At 40.3% G+C, this 21,527-nt stretch overlaps 1 protein-coding gene across 3 annotated transcripts in view; it reads left to right on the forward strand.

Annotated features, from left to right (window-relative positions):
* LOC128053894 (protein GOLM2) overlaps nucleotides 1-21,527 on the forward strand; it is an 87,962-nt gene that overhangs the window by 59,406 nt on the left and 7,029 nt on the right. The window contains exons 7-10 of one of the 3 annotated variants that reach the window (XM_052646378.1): nucleotides 6,526-6,624; nucleotides 7,567-7,737; nucleotides 19,842-20,009; nucleotides 20,390-20,500. In XM_052646378.1, the coding sequence (XP_052502338.1) occupies nucleotides 6,526-6,624; nucleotides 7,567-7,737; nucleotides 19,842-20,009; nucleotides 20,390-20,460 (509 nt within the window). In that variant the 3' untranslated portion in view covers nucleotides 20,461-20,500. Of the gene's footprint in view, nucleotides 1-6,525; nucleotides 6,625-7,566; nucleotides 7,738-19,841; nucleotides 20,010-20,389; nucleotides 20,501-21,527 lie in introns of those variants that run through there. The other 2 variants (XM_052646379.1, XM_052646380.1) reach the window with 2 other exon arrangements.

Consider the following 21,527-nt stretch of genomic DNA (forward strand, 5'->3'; position numbering starts at 1 on the left):
TATATGAAGTGAAGTAAAAGTTGCTCAATCCTGTCCAACTCTGCAACCCCATACCATACAGTCCATGGAATTCTCCAGGCCAGAATACTGGAGTGGGTAGCCATTCCCTTCTCCAAGGATTGTAACATACAACATAACTTTAATATTATATGTAATTCTTTGCAGTCTTTCAGTGTCTGATTTTTTCCCCTTACTTTAGCTCACATTTATTTCAAGCTCACGTTTATTTAGTTTTTCTTAATTTTTTTAAGAAGTACACATAGTCATTGACCTAGTGCTTAATGAAATTGAATTCACTCAGTCGTGTCTGACTCTTTGTGACCTTGTGGACCATAGCCTACCAGGCTTCTCCATCCATGGGATTTTCCAGGCAAGAATACTGGAGTGAGTTGCCATTTCCTTCTCCAGGGGATCTTCCCAATCCAGGGATTGAACCTGGATCTCCTGTATTGCAGGCAGACGCTTTATCCTCTGAGCCACCAGGGAAGCTAAGAATTTACTCTATCTGGTTAGAAGAATGCTCACCATAAAATACAAGAATGCTCACCATAAAATTATTTATCATGATAAATTTAAAACCATATAAATGTTACAGAGAAGCTTATTAGGTCATTAAATGTGTTCTATCCATAAAATTTGGTATATAGTCCTAAAAAAAATGACGTTGACTAGTTTTTATTAACATATAAGTGTAACTATGGCATCCGGTCCCATCACTTCATGGGAAATAGATGGGGAGACAGTGGAAACAGTGTCAGACTTTATTTTTCTGGGCTCCAAAATCACTGCAGATGGTGACTGTAGCCATGAAATTAAGATGCTTACTCCTTGGAAGAAAAGTTATGACCAACCTAGATAGCATATCCAAAAGCAGAGACATTACTTCGCCAACTAAGGTCTGTCTAGTCAAGGCTATGGTTTTTCCTGTGGTCATGTATGGATATGAGAGTTGGACTGTGAAGAAAGCTGAGCACCGAAGAATTGATGCTTTTGAACTGTGGTGTTGGAGAAGACTCTCGAGAGTCCCTTGGACTGCAAGGAGATCCAGCCACTCTATTCTGAAGATCAGCCCTGGGATTTCTTTGGGAGGAATGATGCTAAAGCTGAAACTCCAGTCCTTTGGCCACCTCATGTGAAGAGTTGACTCACTGGAAAAGACCCTGATGCTGGGAGGGATTGGGAGCTGGAGGAGAAGGGGACGACAGAGGATGAGATGGCTGGATGGCATCACGGACTCGATGGACGTGAGTCTGAGTGAACTCCGGGAGTTGGTGATGGACAGGGAGGCCTGGCGTGCTGTGATTCATGGGGTCGCAAAGAGTCGGACACGGCTGAGCAACTGAACTGATCTGAACTGAAGTATAACTATGATTGTTTTCGGCCATACTGTGTAGCTTGTGGGATCTTAGTTCCCCAACCAGGGATTGAACCTGGGCCCTCGGCAGTGAAAGCGTGGAGTCCTGGCTACTGGGCTGCCAGGGAATTCCCAATATATCTGTGATTTTTTTTTGTTTTCATGAAAAAAAGCAGGTTACGAGGGAGCAAGTACAGTAGAATCTCATTTTTGTGAATGAATCAGATACTTGTATATGTACAGAAAAAGTGTCTGAAGAACTCTGTACAAAATTGCAGAGCAAGATTAGCAGTCTTAGTTTAAGTGTCCAGGTCCACTAGTGATTGTTTATATCTTCACTTTTTTTTTGTACCACTAACTGTAGCTATTAGTTCTGGCTCCTGGGAAAGCCTCTATCTTGCCTTGGGTGTAAATAAATCACCCTTCCCCTAAAAAACAAGCAAGACTGGAGTTTTTTTTTGAAGGAACTTTTCTAGGAGAGTAAACAAGAAGTCAGAGCAAGAGCGTGGAACCCAGCGTAGTCACAGAGCACGCGTTACTCTTTCCTCAGTCGTGAAAGCTCTGCCCACCAATTAGCTTAGCTGACGCGGATGCTACTGTGACGCGCTGTGGCAGTCCTTTACCCAGATCTTCAAATCAAAGCTACGAAGTCGGAAGTTTTGATTCAGTACTATGATACCATTTAGGAATGTTATAGAAGAAATTGAGATGGCACAGAAAAATATGTATAAAAGAGTAAACAAACCCGATTATAAAATAGGATATATGATCGTATCATAATTTTAAGGTACATTGTGTAATGAACAGAAAAAGCAGACAATCTTGAGAGGGTAGCAGTGCTGATCTCTAAGGGGCAGCTCGTTTCACATTTCTTCCTGCTTCTCTGCTTTTCTGACTTTTATGGAAATGTGGTATTCGTGTCACACTTACGAGGCTCCGTGTTGCCACAGCTGCGTCCTCAGACTCCTCATCAGTGGAGCCACCCTGCCCCGGAGTGTGTACTGTCGACACTCTGGTTGTGTGAACCCTCCGATACAGGACCGTGGATAAGGAGAACCAAGGGACCTGAGCGTGGGGTAGGGGTGTCCTGAACTAGTCCCCCACGGGTGCTGAGGGATGACTGTGTGGCCTCTAGTACAGACATACCACGCTTTATTGTGCTTAGCTTTACTGCACTTCAAGATTGTGTTTTTTACAAATTGAATGTTTGTGGCGACCCTGCGTCAAGCAAGTCTGTGGGTGCCATTTTCCCAACAGCCTTTGCTCACTTCGTGTCTCTGTGTTGCTTTTTGCAACATTCAAACCCTGCACCTGCAAAAAGATTACAACTTGCTAAAGGGTCAGGTAACGGATAGTGTTCTTTAGCAATGAAGTGTTTTAAAATTAAGGTGTGTACATTGATTTTTTAGACATAACACAACTGTCCACTTAATAGACTACTGTATTACTACGTCCTAGGAAACCAAAAAAATGCCTGTGACTCGCTTTATTGCTGTGATCACTTCATTGCTGTGGTGTGCAAGTGAACCGACATAGCAGCAGATACGCCTGTCTGTCGGTTCTAAACTCTTCCGGATGTTGTATAAAGGCTGGGCCGCATAGTTGCCCAACCAGGTATCAAATCCATATATAAAGGCTCTTTTTAATCCAGCTTTTTCTACTTATCTAAATTTGCATAGCTTCTCCTCTAAATAGTCAGCTTGTTCTTGAGCAGGAGGGATTAGTAAATAAACTAAGAACATGTAACATGTATGATCACTTCTTGTTTAATCTCGAAAGTACCCTCTCTTGTCTTTTGGTTTATATAGTACTGAGGCCAGCTAGGGTCCAATAGTGATCAACAAATTTGTAGATTGTGACTAACTCCTCTTTCCAATATTTCTACTAGATGCTTAGTGTCCTCAGAGTCAGTTAGCAAATCAAGATTGTGTTGTTAGGCCTCCAAAGTACTGCTCTTTAAAGATGTTGGCTGATTGTTGCTATTCAGTTGCCTTATGTACAGATGTGGGTGTTGAGCATTGCAGCTTGGAATAGGTACAAGGAAATGGGCACCCAGTGGGATATAGAAAACCTCAACTTTCTGTAACTTTGAATGGGTTGCTATATTAGGGTGAATTTTAAGCTTCTTGGGCCCTTAAATTTAGAAATCTATTTAATAATAAATACATAATAAATAATGAAAAAATGATGAAATACAGTCACTGAAACAACCTTTGAGGATTATTAAAATAACCCAAATATACTAGATGGGATTGACAAGGCGGTGGTGTATTAACAAATAATGTCCAAACTGCAGTTGCTTAAAGCGATAAAGTTTTGTTTATGTAGATGTTCACTTTGCAGTCGGATGCGGGTTGGATTACGCTCTTTGCAGCTCTCCTCCAAGCTATGTCTTACATTATTTGATGCCACCATCTTCATAGGTAGCCTCCAAATTCGTGGCAGAAGAGAAGAGAGATTGTAGTTGATTTGCACAGGAGATTTTATTGGCACACTTAAAGTGGCACATTCAATCTCCCTTACATTCTCATAGCTGGAACCCAGTTTCATGGCCCATATCCATAAGGAAGGCTGATCTTCGCTATGCCTAGGAAAAATATAATGAAATAGGGTCATGAAGCATCGTATCTGCCACACCAAAGTTTTAGAAGAGTACAATGGGCCACTAACTGTATCTTACAGAGCAGCTCAGTTCAGTCTCTCAGTCGAGTCCGACCCTCTGCGACCCCGTGGACTGCAGCACACCAGGCCTCCCTGTCCAGCACCAGCTCCCAGAGTTCACTCAGACTCACGTCCATTGAGTCGGTGACGCCATCCAACCAGCTCATCCTCTGTCAACCCCTTCCCTTCCCACATTCAGTCTTTCCCAGCATCAGGGTCTTTTCCAGTGAGTCAGTTCTTCACATCAGGTGGCCAAAGTATTTGAGTTTCTGCTTCAACATCAGTCCCTCCAATAAATATTCAGGACTGATTTCCTTTAGGATTGACTGGTTGAATCTCCTTGCAGTCCAAGGGACTCTCAAGAGTCTTGTCCAACACCACAGTTCAAAAGCATCAATTCTTTGGCACTCAGCCTTCTTTATGGTCCAACTCTCACATCCATACATGACCACTGGAAAAGCCATAGCTTTAACTAGACAGACCTTTGTTGGCAAAGTAATGTCTCTGCTTTTGAATATGTTGTCTCAGTCAGTTCAGTTCAGTCGCTCAGTTGTATCCGAGTCTGCGACCCCATGAATCGCAGCACGCCAGGCCTCCCTGTCCACCACCATCTCCCGGAGTTCACTCAGACTCACGTCCATCGAGTCCGTGATGCCATCCAGCCATCTCATCCTCTGTCGTCCCCTTCTCCTCCTGCCCCCAATCCCTCCCAGCATCAGAGTCTTTTCCAATGAGGCAACTCTTCGCATGAGGTGCCCAAAGTACTGGAGTTTCAGCTTTAGCATCATTCCTTCCAAAGAAATCCCAGGGCTGATCTCCTTCACAATGGACTGGTTGGATCTCCTTGCAGTCCAAGGGACTCTCAAGAGTCTTCTCCAACACCACAGTTCAAAAGCATCAATTTTTCGGTGCTCAGCCTTCTTCACAGTCCAACTCTCACATCCATACATGACCACAGGAAAAACCATAGCCTTGACTAGACGGACCTTAGTCGGCAAAGTAATGTCTCTGCTTTTGAATATGCTAACTAGGTTGGTCATAACTTTTCTTCCAAGGAGTAAGCGTCTTTTAATTTCCTGGCTGCAGTCACCATCTGCAGTGATTTTGGAGCCCCAAAAAATAAAGTCTGACACTGTTTCCACTGTTTCCCCATCTATTTGCCATGAATTGATGGGACCGGATGCCATGATCTTCATTTTCTGAATGTTGGGCTTTAAGCCAACTTTTTCACTCTCCTCTTTCACTTTCATCAAGAGGCTTTTTAGCTCCTCTTCACTTTCTGCCATAAGAATATGTTGTCTAGGTTGGTCATAACTTTTCTTCCAAGGAACAACCGTTTTTTTATTTCATGGTTGCAGTCACCATCTGCAGTGATTTTGGAGCCCAAGAAAATAAAGTCTTTCACCATTTCCACTGTTTCCCCATCTATTTTCCATGAAGTGATGGGATCAGATGCCATGATCTTAGTTTTCTTAATGTTGAGTTTTAAGCCAACTTTTTCACTCTCCTCTTTCACTTTCATCAAGAGGCTCTTTATTTCTTCACTTTCTGCTATAAGGGTGGTGTTATCTGCATATCTGAGGTTATTGATGTTTCTCCCAGCAATCTTGATTCCACCTTGTGCTTCATCCAGCCCAGCATCTCACATGATGTACTCAGCATATAAGCTAAATAAGCAGGGTGACAATATACAGCCTTGACGTACTCCTTTGTCGATTTGGAACCAGTCTGTTTTTCCATGTCCAGTTCTAACTGTTGCTTCTTGAACTGCATACAGGTTTCTCAGGAGGCAGGTCCGGTGGTCTGGTGTTCCCATCTCTTTCAGAATTTTCCTCACTTTGTTTTGATCCACACAGTCAAAGGCTTTGGTGTAGTCGATAAAGCAGACGTTGATGGGTTTTTGGAGCTCTTTTGCTTTCTCAGTGATCCAGCAGATGTTGGCAATTTGATCTCTGGTTCCTCTGCCTTTTCCATATCCAGCTTGAAGGTCTGGGAGTCCACAGATGACTTTCAGTTCTCCCCTCTTTATCTGTTTCCCTTCTCTGGAGTTTTCATCTTGTTCTCTGCCTTTCTATCACATTAAGCTGCCCAAGGTTGTGGTGCAATAAGCGATAATTAACCTGTTTGCTTGTTGCCTTCATTTCTTATGGGAGAAGAGAATCCCAACAAGTTTTCAGTGTATCTGAAGAGATTCATTTATTCATTCATTCATCAAATTTTAATTGAGCTCCTGTTATATGCCAGGCACTATTCTAGGTATTGAGAATGTAGTGGTCAACAAGACAGAATTCCTGTCTTGTATTCTGGTCAGATTTATTGATCACCAAAATCTGTTATGGATGGTACAATATTTCAATTAGTAACCATAAATTGTTAATATACCAACTCTAAGGACTACAAAATTAGAATAAGCATCATACGATTAATGTAGTGTAAATAGATTCATGGTGGTTGGTTTTATAAACCCTAATATCACTGGGAATAATATGGATCTTTTTTTTTTCTTTTAGCTTTAAAGAAACCCCCTGTTTCCTTCCCTCAATATGAACGTCATCAAGTAATCTCCCATCTTCCAACTGGACAGCCTCTCTCCCCAGATATGGTTCCAGGTATGAAGTCTTACTCTTAAAAGTCCATTTGAAAATCAGTGTACTGGCTGTGTACTGTTACATAGGGAATGAAACCTGTCATTCAGGAGCACAGTGAAGTGTCATTCGTGCTTCTAGTTAACATTGTGCACTGGCAGATGACTGATAAAAGTCAGGGAGGAATCTTTACAAAGGCAGCTTAGTCTGAGGGGCTGTTAAGAGCAGGAGAGTGACCTGTGCTGCCGCTCTGGACTGCCGCCCCTTTCAGCATTGCCGCGGTGTACGTGCTCACCTCCTGCAGAATGTGCTCAAGTGTATCTCCCAGAGGCCTCCGCAAAGTCAAGAGATCCATCTGTATTCAGCTCCCTACTCTACACTGTCCTGTTTGTTTTCTACTGAATACCTACTCAGTTTGACAGGAATGTTCCCCTAAAGTGAGAATTGAGATGAATAAAATTCATTGTAATAAAGATCTAAATCAATTCTTTGATGAGTTAAAAAGAGAAGTGAAGGAAAGAAAAGATATATCCAGGAGATACTGATAAGAATCAGGAGCTGTGTCACTGTGTAGATGAAAATGGCTTTGAGAATAGAAATTCTAAAAGCCTTACGGATTTTGGTGATTTCTGACAGCAATTTAGAATTTGGAGGGAAGATGCAGATATCACTGGCTTTACATTAGTCCATGAGGTCTCAGAGAGTGAGTGACTGGAAAATCATATATACTGTTGGCGAATAAGTTTATAATCAGTAATAAATATATCTCCCTGGGAATGGTCAGTAAATATCACACAACTAAAATCACATTGGTTATAAGCTTTGATTAAAGAAATAAAATAAAGCTTAAAAAAAATCCCTACCTGCTAACCCAGTATCAGATAACAGTGTGTCTTACTTTTCCCAAGTAGGTCTCATGAAATTTTTCTGCAAAATATGACCTTAATTTGATTATTTTTGCCTTAGATTCTCATATAAACCACAATGGAAACTCTAGAACTTCAAAGCAGAACCCTTCCAATCCTCTTCAGCGTTTAATTCCAGGCCCTAACGTGGGCAGTGAGCCCAGGATTCAAGCAGGAGCTCTAGAACAGGCTGCCAAGGATGGAGCTGGCGACCTCCATAAACTGAAGCAAAGTAAGAAGCAGCTGATAAGTATTATGCTGAAAAGATTTCTTCAAATAGATTGATTTACAAGGCTCAGTTTGCATCTTCATTATTATAATCTCTAACGAATGTATAGTAAAGTTTTACACATATAAAGAGAAAGCATGATGGTGGTAAAATTTTAAAGAAAAGTAGGTTTTACGTATTCTAAAGAACACATTCAAAGGCTTCTTTTGTTCTCCAAAAACAAATTAAAAAAAAATTTAGGTGAGTTGATTTTTTAAAATGCTATCAGTTCTTATGAAGGAAACATTTTTTGAGCAGTGAGGAAAGATAATATTCTGTTAAGCTAGTGAATGGAACTTCGATGAGAAGAGAGGGAAGCTCGAGTCTTGGAAACTGGGTTCTGGGAGCAATGGAGGCTGCGTGGTGGAAGGCGCAACGCTGTTTGCTTTTCCATTTCTTCCCGCTGCGATTTGCTTCGTTTAGGTTTTAGGAGAGAACTGAAAAAAAATGGAGCAGAGTCATAGTACTGGGTAATAAGGTTTGACTGCTCAACTGTTTCAGAGATATTGATTATGATACGTGGAAAATACCTGTTTATTTGCATAATTCTCTAATTGGTAGATTTTCAAGTTGTAGAAGAAAAATTTTTGGTAGCTGACAGAATTAGGAACAGGCCAGCTCTCTTAAACTGTCCTTTTCACTGACTCTGCTATTTAAACCTTTCTCCCTTCAGCTTCTGAATAGATAGGCTGTCTGAGAGCTCCAGTTTGCTTTTGTTTATCTTTAAGGATGGCTTCACGGCAGCAGCTCTTCAGAGCAGTGTTTAGGCGTTGACTTGTACACAGGTTGTTCGTATGGAGAGAACTGCACCGTGTTACATTTTAAAATTGCTCTTATGACAGTTATTCATATTTCTGCATCTATACGAACATATAGTTTACTTACATTTAATTGACTTTCCTTCCTTGATGTTTTAAAGCCTATCCATGTATCTTGACTGAAATATTATGTAAAAAATGTTTTTGTTTACAAGGATATGGCTAACATTTTAAATACAGTGAAAAAAATATTTCCTCCAAGTCTTGTTGGAGGATTGGCTTCAAAACTTTTTAGCTCAACAGGGAGAGGTTTATGGTAAGGCCAGAATCTTCCTAAGAGAAAATATCTTAATTTGATCACTCAAGATTTTCTTCTATTTATAGTTTATTCTGTAAAAATTGTTATCACTCTTTTAGCTCCCAGCCAGTCTTTGGGTAGCTGTGACTGGAAAATCACTACTTTCTGCAGGTTTTTTCCTGGCCATGTCCTGTGGTGTGCAGGTTCCTAGCTCGCCGGCCAGGGACCAAGCCCACACCCGTGCCCGTGCCCCTGCACGGTGGGCGCACGGAGCCCTAAGCCAGGGAATTCCCTACAATCTCTTTTTAAAAGAGTTTTAAAATCTTAATATGTACAGAGAGAGTTGAAATCAGTGTGAGCACTGTTTTGTGGTTGACTTTGACATTATTTCTTACGTGCGTTTTAACTTATCAAATGGTTATGTAGTTGTCATTAAAATATATACACACACACACACATAAAGATATATACATATATTCCATTGTATTTAGGCAATAAGAATAGTCACCTAGCTCTGCTCTTTAATGGATTGTTTAAATTATTTCACAGTGTCTTACGTTAGCAGTCATGACTATGAGTATCTTTTATTTCAAATCATTCCCTGCTTCTGCTTTGAGTGTTCTTTTTTAAGTATAATCTCTTGACTGAATTTGCAAAGTACTTGGCTAACTATATAGCCCCTGTTACTAACTGTCAGATTGCTCTCTAGGGCAGTTCCACAGTGTCACTAGAGATTTGAATTTGTGGTAAAATACATATAAAATTCACCAGAGTGCACAGTTCAGTGGTGTTCAGCACATTTGTAAAGGTGTGCAGTCATCGCGACTGCTCTCTAGTTCCAGAAAGTGCGCGTTGATTCAGAAGGGCACCCTGCGCCCATTACGCAGTCACCCCGCGTTTGCTGACACCCACAGTCCTTGGCAACGACTGACCTTATTTCTGACTGTGGATTCACCCGTTCTGGATATTTCATGTAAATGGAGTCATGCAGTATGTGGCCTTTTCTGTCTGGCTTCTTTGTCTTGGCATAACGTTTTCAAGGTTCAGCCCTGTGGCCCTTTATTCCTCTTCCGGCTGGATATCATCCAATCCCATGAATACAGTTGGTTTATCCGCTCACCCATAGACGGGCATCGGGATTGTTCCCGCTTTTCGGCTCTTGTGGCTAGTGTTGCTCTGAACATTTATTGACAAGTTTTTGTTGAACACTCGTTTTCCATTTCTTAAAGTGTTGTTATGTATGTAGGTGTAGAATCGCTGGGTTATCAGTGATTCTGTGTTTAGCTTTATAAGGAAAACTATTTTCCACGGCAGCTGCACCGTTTCGCAGTTCCGTCAGCAATGCATGAGAGGTCCAGTTTCTCGACATCCTTGTCAGCACTTAATTTTTTCCATCATTGTTGTTTTCGCCGTTGCCACCCTAGCATGTGTGACGTGGTACCTCATTGCGACTTTCATTTGCATTCCCCTCATGACTGATGACAGTGATCATCTTTTCATGTATTTGTTGGCCATTTATGTATCCTCTTTGGAGAAATGTCTATTCAAGTCCTTTGCCTATTTTAAAATCGGGCTGTTTTCTTTGCTGTTGCGTTTTAAGCATCATTTCTATCTTCTGGACACTAGACCCTTACCAGACACACGGCGCGCAAATGTTCCGTCCACTCCAGTGATTGTCTCTCACACTCTGACAGCCCGGCAGCGCACCAGGCTCATCTTGATGAAGTCCAGTCCACCTGTTTCTCTTCTGTGGTTCATGCTTCTCGTGTCATGTCTAAGAAATCTTGGCCAAATCAAAGGTCATGTTCTCCTCTAAGGACTTAATAGTTTTTGGTCTTTTTTTTTTTTAATTCGAGGTATAATTGACCTTCAATATTCTATTAGTTTCAGGTGTACAACATAATGATTCGACATTTGTATACATTGCAAAATGGTCACCACAATAATAGTTTTAGCTTTCATATGTAGGTTTTTGGATGTGTTTTAAGTTAATATTTATATATGGTGTGAGGTAAGGATCCAGTTATACTCTGTATACGGGTATTCAGTTGTCCCAGCACTATTTGTTGAAGAGACCTTCTTTCTCCATTGAGCAGCCTTGGCATTCTTGTCCAAAACCAGTGGATGGCACGTGCATGGGTTTATTCTGGGCTTCGAGCTCTGCCCCACTGGTGGCAGATGCCAGCAGCACACTGTTCTGATCGCTGTCGCTTTGTAGTAAGCTTTGAAATTGGGAAGTGTGAGTTTTCCAACTTTGCCTTTCATTGTAAGATTATTCTGACTTTTGGACTCTCTGACAATTCCATCTGAATTTTAGGATCTGCTTGTTTATTTCTACTAAAGAGACAGTTAGGATTTTAATAGAAATTTATCAACTCTGTAGATTGCTTCGGGGAGGATTGTCATCTGAACAATATTAGGTCTATTAATCCATGAAGATAGGATGTCTTTCCATTATTTTAGGGCATCTTAATTTTTTTCAGCAATCTTTGTAGTTTTCAGTGACAAATCTTATGCCTCCTTGGTTAAGTTTATTCCTAAGCATTGTGTTCTTTTTTATGTTACTGTTAATCAGGTTGTTCTCCTAATTTTCTTTTCAGATTGTTTATTGCTAATGCACAGAAATATGACTGATTTTTTTTTCCCTTGGCTTTTGGTTCTAAAATTTTTAATGCAAATTTCTAAGAATATGCTAATATTTGGGTTCATTTCAAAGATTAGAATGTATTCTATTTTCACTCTTTTAGAATCATAGGTATGAATCATTGTTTTTAGATATACTATAAAATATACCCATGTCCTATATATTAGCATATATAAACATACTTAAGTCAGTATTTTGAATATGATTCAAAAATCGTATGAGTATTTTACATCAAATACATTTTTTCTTTGGCTTTTGTCCTGCCTTCGCCCGTTTCTCCCACGTCCCCACCCCAGCCTCTGCCGCCTATCCATCTATCCTTGGTATTACGAGTTTTATGTTTGTTTGTTTGTTTCACTCTTTCTTTTCGATTCTACACAGAAGAGATTATATGGCACTTGCTGTTTCACTTGGCATAATGCATCACGGTCCAGCCTTGTAGTTGCAGATGACAAGACTTCATTCTTTTTACGGCTAAATAGCATTGCATCTTACATACGGACCGCACTCTCCTTATCCATCCACTCACCCGTGGACACTTAGGTTGCTCCCATATCTTGGCTGTTGTGAACAATGCTGATGTAGCATGGAGGCGCACGTATCTTTTCAAGTTAGTCTGTTTGTTTTCTTCAGATAAATACCCAGAATGGAACTGCTGGATCATAGGACATTCTTTTTTTACGTTTTTGAGGAACCTGCATCATGTTTTCTATCTAAAACCATCGTGGTGGCACTGGCTTGCTTTGCAGCAGTGCGTAAGTGGTCCCTTTCCTCCACGCTTCTCCAGTTAGACTGGTTTTTGTTTGTTGATCTTGTGTCCTACAACTTAGCTGAATTTAACACAGTAGGTTTTTATTTGTGTATATTCAAGCATATCCATCTTGACTTATGAGACTCTTCATTTCTTTTATAGAAAATCATCTATCTTATTTGGCCATATATATACTACTAAATTTTCACTTTTTTTTTAATCACCAGTGGATTATTTGATCTCTTTGGAATAAGCTGTGCTGTGCTAAGTCGCTTCAGTCGTATCTTGACTCTTTGTGACCCGCCCCCCAGGCTCTTCTGTCCAGGCAAGAACACTGGAGTGGGTTGCCACGCCTCCTCCAGGGGAGCTTCCCCACCCAGGGATCAAACCCGCGTCTCTAATGTCTCCCGCTTTGGCAGGGAGGTTCTTTACCACTGGCGCCACCTGGGAAGCCTGAGCTTGTGTCTAGCACTCGGAAACAAATGGTCTGAGAAGATGCAGGTACTGACAGAGCAAAAGCCTTTATTGGAAAGGGGAGCTCAAGCCGAGAGCAGCAGGGTCAGGGAACCCAGGAGAAGTGCTCTGCCTCATGGTCCATAGTCTCGGGGTTTAGGTGGTACTGTTAGCTCTCTGGTTATGTCTGGCCAGTGACCTTGCCCATGCCCATATTTGGCCTGATCCAGGGCCTCTCCTCATGGTGCGTGCATCTCTCAGTCAAGCTGGTTTCTAGCAGGAGGGTTTCTGGAAGGTTGGCAGGACATACTACAAACAGGTGTCACCTCCCTGCTCTTGGTCGCTCCCCAAATCTTCCAGTTAGTCTTTGGTTATTGGGCCTTCTGCTGGTGAGACTGCTTGTGCCAGCTGTTATTACCATGCCTGGCCACGGTGGGTGGTTTTGGTGAACGGTTTCCTAACAGACCATTCAGTTCATTTCAGTCGCTCAGTCGTGTCCCACTCTTTGCGACCCCATGAATTGCAGCACACCAAGCCTCCCTGTCCATCACCAACTCCTGGAGTTCACTCAGACTCATGTCTGTCGAGTCAGTGATGCCATCCAGCCATCTCATCCTCTGTCGTCCCCTTCTCCTCCTGCCTCCAATCCCTCCCAGCATCAGGGTCTTTTCCAATGAGTCAACTCTTCGCATGAGGTGGCCAAAGCATTGGAGTTTCAGCTTTACTATTGGTCCTTCCAATGAACACCCAGGACTGATCTCCTTTAGAATGGACTGGTTGGATCTCCTTGCAGTCCAAGGGACTCTCAACAGACCATTAGAGGTAATATAATCCCAGGTAGTCTAGACTAGCAGTGTCCACATCGGCTGTGACTGTTAAAAAGACCTCAGACTCGACCCTGGACCCGCTTATCTTCACATTAAGGTGTGAGACTCCACTGTTACGTGGTTTCCTCATTTTGTAGGCAAGTAAAACCAGATCCAGAGTTTAATGTACTTGAGGCAAATCGCACAACAGCCGGGACTGTTGCTCAGGTCCCTACCCTTAGGTTCACTGTTTTCCACTGTATTATTTTCACTACCTCCTCAGTACTTTTGAAGTTTTGGGAAAATTCTCTACTAGTTCCGTGTCTTGTTCTCTTTCTGGCAGACTCCTAACCATACCTGACCGCTGTGCTCTGCTGGCATCTGTCTGATAAGCCCTTCTTCATATCGCTACTCTCTTGATCGAGTCAGGTGCTCCCTTCTCACACTGTGGGTGACCCTTGAGCAACTTGAAGACCGCAAAAGGAAGAAAACAATAAAGACAAGAGCAGTCACGAATGCAGTGGAAAACACAGAATAATTAGGAGAGAAGAAAATTTTAACATACCCCTAGTGCATTTTCTTCTATTTAGAAGATAGACAATATTCTAACACTTTGACAATAAATTTGAAAACTTAGATCAAATTAGTAGTTTCCTGGAAAATTGATTACAAATATTAACTTAAGATTTAAGAGCCTGAACAAAAACCAATAACATTAAATAAGTTGAATAGGTAATCAAAAGTCTCACCACATCCCAAAAGAGATGCTGCTTTAAGTAACAGAGTTTAACTAGATTACTAAATTCAGGATCACTATGTGAAATTGATAATTAAATCACAAAATGAAGAGACTAGTGAAAATAAGACCCCTGGCACAGATCAAGACAGGAAGAGATGGATTAACAATATGAGGGATGAGAGAGAATGTATTAACATAGATCCCGCAGATAATGATATTAGAGGACATTTAGTGATTATAAATTAATATTTGAAACACTGCTTGAAAATTTAGAGAAATGGATGATAGCCTAGACGAACACCTGTATACACACTGGCTCAAGAAGATGAGGAAAGTCTGAATGGTCTCATATCCCTCTGAAATATTGAATCTGTAATTTAAAACTTTCCCTTAATGAAATTTTCATGCCCAAATGGTTTTGCTGGTGAATTCTTCCATTTAAGGAAGAAATCCAACCAATCTAGCGTGAACTCTTCTGGAAAACTGGAAAGGCACACACACTTCCCAGCTCATTCTATGAAGCTAGCATGTGTTGGCTCCCACTCCAACACCCTGCCTGGAAAATCCCAGGGACGGCGGAGCCTGGTGGGCTGCAGTCCATGGGGTCGTGAAGAGTCAGGCACGACTGAGCGCCTTCACTTTCACTTTCATGCACTGGAGAAGGAAATGGCAACCCACTCCAGTGTTCTTGCCTGGAGAATCCCAGGGACGGCGGAGCCTGATGGGCTGCAGTCCATGGGGTCGTGAAGAGTCAGACACGACTGAAGCAACTTAGCAGCAGCAGCATATGTTGATTAGCAATACTAAGGATGCTATGAAAAAAGAAAGTTATAGGACAGTCCCTCTTATTAGCAGAGATATAAAAAATCTTGAAAAAATGTTAGTAAATCAAGTCCAGAGATAGATAAAAGTTATGTACATAATGCCCATGTTGAATTTATTTTCAAAATGCAAGGATATTTAATATTTGAAAAGCAGTCTATGTACTATAATTCACCACATTCATCAAATACATGAGAAAAATCAAATGATTATCTCAATTCATGCAAAGAAAACATTTGAGGAAATTCAGTTCGGTTCAGTTCAGTCGCTCAGTCAGTCGTGTCTGACTCTTTGCGACCCCATGGACTGTAGCACGCCAGGCCTCCCTGTCCATCGCCAACTCCCAGAGTTCACTCAGACTCATGTCAATCGAGTCGGTGATGCCATCCAACCATCTCATCCTCTGTGGTCCCCTTCTCCTCCTGCCTTCAATCTTTCCCAGCATCAGGGTCTTTTCAAATGAGTCAGCTCTTCACATCAGTGGCCAAAGAATTAAGGGAATTCAGCCTGTATTTATTAAAAACAGCAAGCTGTAAGCAAACTAGGATTAGAAGGTAATTTCCTTAATCTGATAGAGTATCTGCCAAGATCCTGTCACAAACATCATACTTAATGGTGAATTATCAGAAACTTTCCTCTGAAATCCAGAAGACTAGGATAACCACTATCATCACTTCTGTCCAGCTTTTCACAGTAGGTCCTACTCAGCAAAACAAAGTGCTAGAAAGGAAAATAAACAGAGTAGAGATGAGGAAGGAAGAAGTAAAGCTGATAAGCCAACATTAAGATGGTTTTATATGTAGAGAAATCAAAACCAGTATATAAATTATTAAATAAATATATTTAGCAAAGTTATTAGATATGAGATTAAAAGTTAATTGCATTTCTATATGTCAGCAGTAAACATATAAAATGAAAATTTTAAAAAGAAACTTTTTAAGATTATTGTAAGTTATTTTTAAAAAACATTTCCACCTAGCAAAAACAAACATTCACCATAAATCACTTTGTTAGGATAAATTTGTCCAATCAAACTGCTATAGCATGGCTCAAGGGCTCAGAAGTTGTCTCCCAGAATCAAGGCAAGAACCAGTCCTGAAGACAAGACTTTCTTTGGAATGTACTCTGAGATAGGTATAGGAAGCCTCTTAAAATCTCTGACTTTAAAGGTCTTCCATAATTATTCCCAATTTGCTCATCCAAACTTCTTCTACTTTATAATTTAAATCCAGTCAAATTAGTCTCTCTACTGTCTCCTGAACACTCTGTCTCATTCTTCCTTATTTGAATGCTCCCGTCTTTCGCTCCGTCACAGTGTGATGCATTCGCCTCTTTCGAGGTGAGCATGACGGCCATTGTACTGCAGAAACCCGATGCCCCTGTGGTTGAAACCTTCCTTTCCAGCTCGTAACGCACACTGATTTCTCCTTGTATAACTTTCTGTAAGTATATTGCCCGATAATTATATAATTTATACATGTATACAAATTTATACATTTATATGGAGAAGGCAGTGGCAGGCCACTCCAGTGTTCTTGCCTGGAGAATCCCAGGGACGAGGGAGCCTGGTGGGCTGCCGTCTGTGGGGTCGCACAGAGTCGGACGCGACTGACGCAACTTAGCAGCAGCAGCAGCAGCAGCAGCAGCATACATTTACATATATAAAAATATATAATTTTTACATTGCTCGGCATTATACCTTTTATGTATATAGTCATATTCATTCACTGTGAAGCTTGATGTCCCCTACTTGACTGGCAAGTAGCGAGCTTATGTTGTTAACTCTGTTTTTTTTCCTTTCTTGTTGTTTATCGTACTGCATATATGACAACATGAATTACTATTGTGGTCATACATTCTTGTTGTTGATTTTCTTATTATCTCTTGAGTGTTACTGTAGTTGTAGCATGAACATTTTATGACTGAATTCAAGCTAGTCAGAACATCAGACACCTTTAAAATAAAAAGAGAAGAAACTTTGTAAATTGTTCTGTTGGAATATAATAGGAACAGGTTGACCAATTCTTTGATTAATATGCCATGTTTGATAATATTAGTTAAATTCACTGTATCTTGCAGTAACATTTTTAGACTAATTTTTGGTCTCTATTTCATAATTCTGATTAAAAATGAAAATATTTTCTTGGAGGAAACTGTGTACCTTGAGAAACTCACTTGGTAACCACCAGGTTAAAATGTTTATGTATTTAAAACAGCAATTTCACATTGCATAAAGATGATTTAGCTGCTCCAGGCATTTTGTCCATAATATTACATATTAAGAAAAACAAAAGGTAGTTTTCTGTAAATCCCTTTTTTCCTTCTTATGTTGGCATCTTTTGCTTTATCATTAGAAGAGAGAATCATAGCCACCAGATTGTCCTTTTTTGCATCGCTGCCATCAGAAGACAGGTTGTCTTTCTCACCAAGAGCGTCTTTTCTCATGCTGCTCTCTTTTCCTTCTTAACTCCTGTGTGTCCATTTGTTTTCTCTCCCTCTCTTTTTATCAGCTTACGTGCTTATTGTATATGCCCAGCTCTATTCTGGAACAGATTTAAGATGACTCTCTGTGCTTTCTTGTTAGCCCCTTTACTTCAGTTTCCTCTTGTAAACGGCTCCCCTCAAAACCCCTATGTGAGTATGATTTGTTCTTTAGCTATTTTTAGTTAAAAGAAAAACTGATGGACTATTTTTTATTTGCTGTATAGCTGTTACAGTATTATATTATTTTCGCATGTACAACATGGTGGTTCAACATTTTTTTAGTTTCTGCGCCACTTAAAATTGCTATACAGTGTTGGCTGTGTTCCCTGTGTTGGGCAGTGCGGCCTCGTGGCTCACTTACTTTATACGTGACAGTTTGCACTTCCTACTCCCCTATCTCGTGCTTCCCGCCTCTCTCCCCTCTGGTGAGCACTGACTTGTTCTCTGTATCTGTGAGTCTCTTTCTGTTTTCTGATATTCTTTAGTTTGTTTTGATTTTTAGATTCCACGTATAAGTGAGAACATAGAGTATGTATCTTTCTCTGACTTACGAAGCATAATGTCCTCCAGATCCATCCATGTTGTCGCAAATGGCAACATCCCCTTCTTTTTTATAGTTAGTGTATGTCTCATAGGCACACACACCGCATCCTCTTTATCCGTCTGTCCTCTGACGGACATTAGGGCGCTCCCACAGCATGGCTACTGTGAGCAATGCTGCTGTGAACAGGGGGGTCCATCCACCTTCTTGGCTTGGTGTCTGCATGCTCCTCAGATACACGCCCAAGAGTGAAATGGCTGGGTGATGCGGTAGTTCTGTGTTTAGTTGTTTATGGAGCTTCCATAGTGGCTGCACCAGTTTACATTCCCATCAGCAGTGTACAAGGATCCCTTTTCCACCACACCCTTTCCAGCCTTTATTATTTATAGGCTTTTTTATGATGCCCATTCTGATCAGTGTGAGATGATACCTCATTGCGGTTTTGATTTGCATTTCCCTCATTAGCATTGTTGAGCATCTCTTCATGTGCCTGTTGGCCATCAGTATGTCTTTGGAAAAATGTTTATTCAGTCCATTTTTAATCAGGTTGGTTGTGTTTTTGATATTGAGTTATAGAAGCTGTTTAAGTAGTTTGGATATTTTCTGATTGGCTCTCTATTCAGCAATTAAACCATACTGGCCTGGTGACATGGTGAGCCGCCTGTGGGGTTGGCCCATACCTCCATAATTCTTTCTCTTTGAACTCAACCTCACTTAACAAGCAGAGGAAGTTTGTCTCATTGCAGTGTTAATTTTTAAAATATAATTCCCCAAATCTTAAACCTATCACAGAGTTTCTATCATTTCTAAAAGTCTTAAATCATCAGTAAGTTAATGATATCCATATTTTAGGGATTGGAATAAAATTTACTTTTATGCTACTTAAATTTAATGTCAAACAGAGTTTAACTTGTGTTTGGGAGTCAGATCTTAGTTTGCGTAACATTTTTATTTTTGATGTCCATTTACTGAATAGCTTTTTACAGTACATGTTATATCTATTGCTCGTCTTGATTCTAGTTACTATGAATGTGTGCAAGATAATAGCCTTGTGTAGGTCAACTTTCTTAAGCCTCCCTGTCGTTGACTTTCAGAAGTCTGGTTTGGGAAATGACAAAGAATAGATCAGAATTACTTGGGATGTTTTTCAAAACACACACTACTAGGGATTCTAATAATTTACTCTTTGCCGTACCTCCTTGGAAATGCATGGCTACGGTGAATCACTATTGCTGAAGAAACTTAAGATAGCTCACCAGTATGTTAGTTTGTCTTATTTTCTGAAAAGAAACTGCATGGTTTCTATAAGCCTACATGGTACTCATTTATTCTGATAAGTTACCAAAATTATTCCTGGAAAGTAATATTTTATAAAACAGTAAATGACTACAGGTTTCATATATGTATTATGTCTACTCATAAAATTTTTGGTTCTTCTCCTAAACTATTAAGTTAGACAAATACTTTTATCAGAGAAGTTGTTGGTTATTAGGAAAACAGTTTTGAAAATTGTGCCCTTTTCTTTAAGAAAACATTCAAACCTTAAGTAGCAAGTACTGAAGTTAATACACAGGAGCAATTCTTAAAATTATTTTCGGTCTTCATTCTTATTTCCTTTTATCTTAAATAACCTTCAGAAAATGTATCTTTTTTTATAACCATGTCCTGAAAGTTGCCAGGGTTCACTTGTCTGCTTTCTGATCTACCTCCAATATAGGTCCCTTCTTTTCTTCTCCCTTCACTCTTGATTTAATCCTCTGCCTACTTCACAGGCCGATTCTTTGATGAGAATGAATCCCCTGTTGATCCGCAGCATGGCTCTAAACTGGCGGATTATAATGGGGATGATGGTAACGTAGGTGAGTATGAGGCAGACAAGCAGGCTGAGCTGGCTTACAATGAGGAAGAAGATGGTGATGGTGGAGAGGAAGACGTCCAAGGTGAGCGTGGGCCTGGCCTCCATGCCGTGACCGTGAAACCCACCTCCTAAATTTTTTGGTTGAATTTGTGTAGAATTTTCCCCACTTATTAGCAGTACGATCTTCATACAGAGAGGTATTCTGTGCAGTTTTTCAATTCTATTTTGAAAACCATTTCGTGGTAGTGGTATTTACAGATCTTTAAACGGATCATTTTAATTGTTTTCATTTTTAGTTATTATGTTACATGTTTTAGTGACTTTAGTTAATTTGAAACTCAAACACTTCAGAAATTTTAGCACTAAATTGTTTAAACTGGCTCTAGACTTTACCTAAGGCAAATACTCCCAGAAGATAATTCTTTTCCAATTTTGTCATCTGAAAACATTTCATCATTCTAGGTACAGATTTTGACCAGACAGCCACAAAGGGAATGGTCTCTTCCACACTGAAGATAAGATTATTTCACTAATGATTCAGCAGAGGAAGTCTGTTGTTCAAATTTTTCTGAGAGGTTTAAAGTTTATCCTTACCAGTTTGTGAAGACTTGTCTGTTTTATGTTTAATACACAGATTCAACACATTCCCCTGTTAACCGTGTCCCTTCTGATTTTAACTTAGTGCAAGTCCAGAATCCGCCCGTGTGCACGCACCCTGCCCATGCATGCATGTCCGAGTGTGCTGCTTATTGCGAGTTCTTAGGCCTGTTTTCTGCCTGCTTATCATTTAGTAGTATTTCTGGAGCTTTTTCTCTTTATAAAAATTGATTATGAAGTTAATGTGTGATGTATTCAATTTTATAATACATTGCATGAAGTATTTTTCAATGTAACCTGTCTTGATTTCTTTCTTAACTCTTTTTAAAGTAATTAAATTTTATTTCGGTTCCTGAGAAGAATTATCTCTGTAAAACTCAAGAAAATAGAGTTGTCCTAGAATGTTACATATTTAATAGAAAAAGGGGAACTAGTGATGCTGACTTCCACCTAGGCATTACTTTGATAGTACAGTCTAGTGTTAGAAGAATGGTTGTTGGGAGTAGAAAGAGGTTTATAGTTATATAAGGATATATCAATGAGACCTTCTCAAACACTTTTTGGTATCATTGAGAAAATTGTACTCATCCATTTTTCTAGTATCATCCGTTTTTCATAAATCTTACCGTTTCTTTCTCGTTGCTTTTGTAATCTGTTTGGATTATATCTATTTGCAATTGTTGTAACGATGTCTTAAGGCTTTCTCATGCATGCATATCATATCGCCAATTAGCCTGTAAGCTCTTGGAAGGCAGGAATTTCCATTTATTTCTCCGTCTATTTTGTTCGCGTCATTTTCTGCCTTCATTTTCACACCCCCCAAATAGCCCTTAGCACCCATAGGACCCTTGGTAGACGCTGCTAACTGGTCAGTTTGCGCCTGTCCCACTGAGCTTTTACGCCTGTGGCTGTGACTGGCCAACAGCCCACTAGCTTCCGGTCTGACAGCCTCGCTTGGTTAGCTTTAAGCACTCTGCTCTCCTGCCATCTCCTTGGCCCGTTC

Source organism: Budorcas taxicolor, chromosome 10, assembly GCF_023091745.1.
Source record: "Budorcas taxicolor isolate Tak-1 chromosome 10, Takin1.1, whole genome shotgun sequence".
Lineage (NCBI taxonomy): Eukaryota > Metazoa > Chordata > Mammalia > Artiodactyla > Bovidae > Budorcas > Budorcas taxicolor.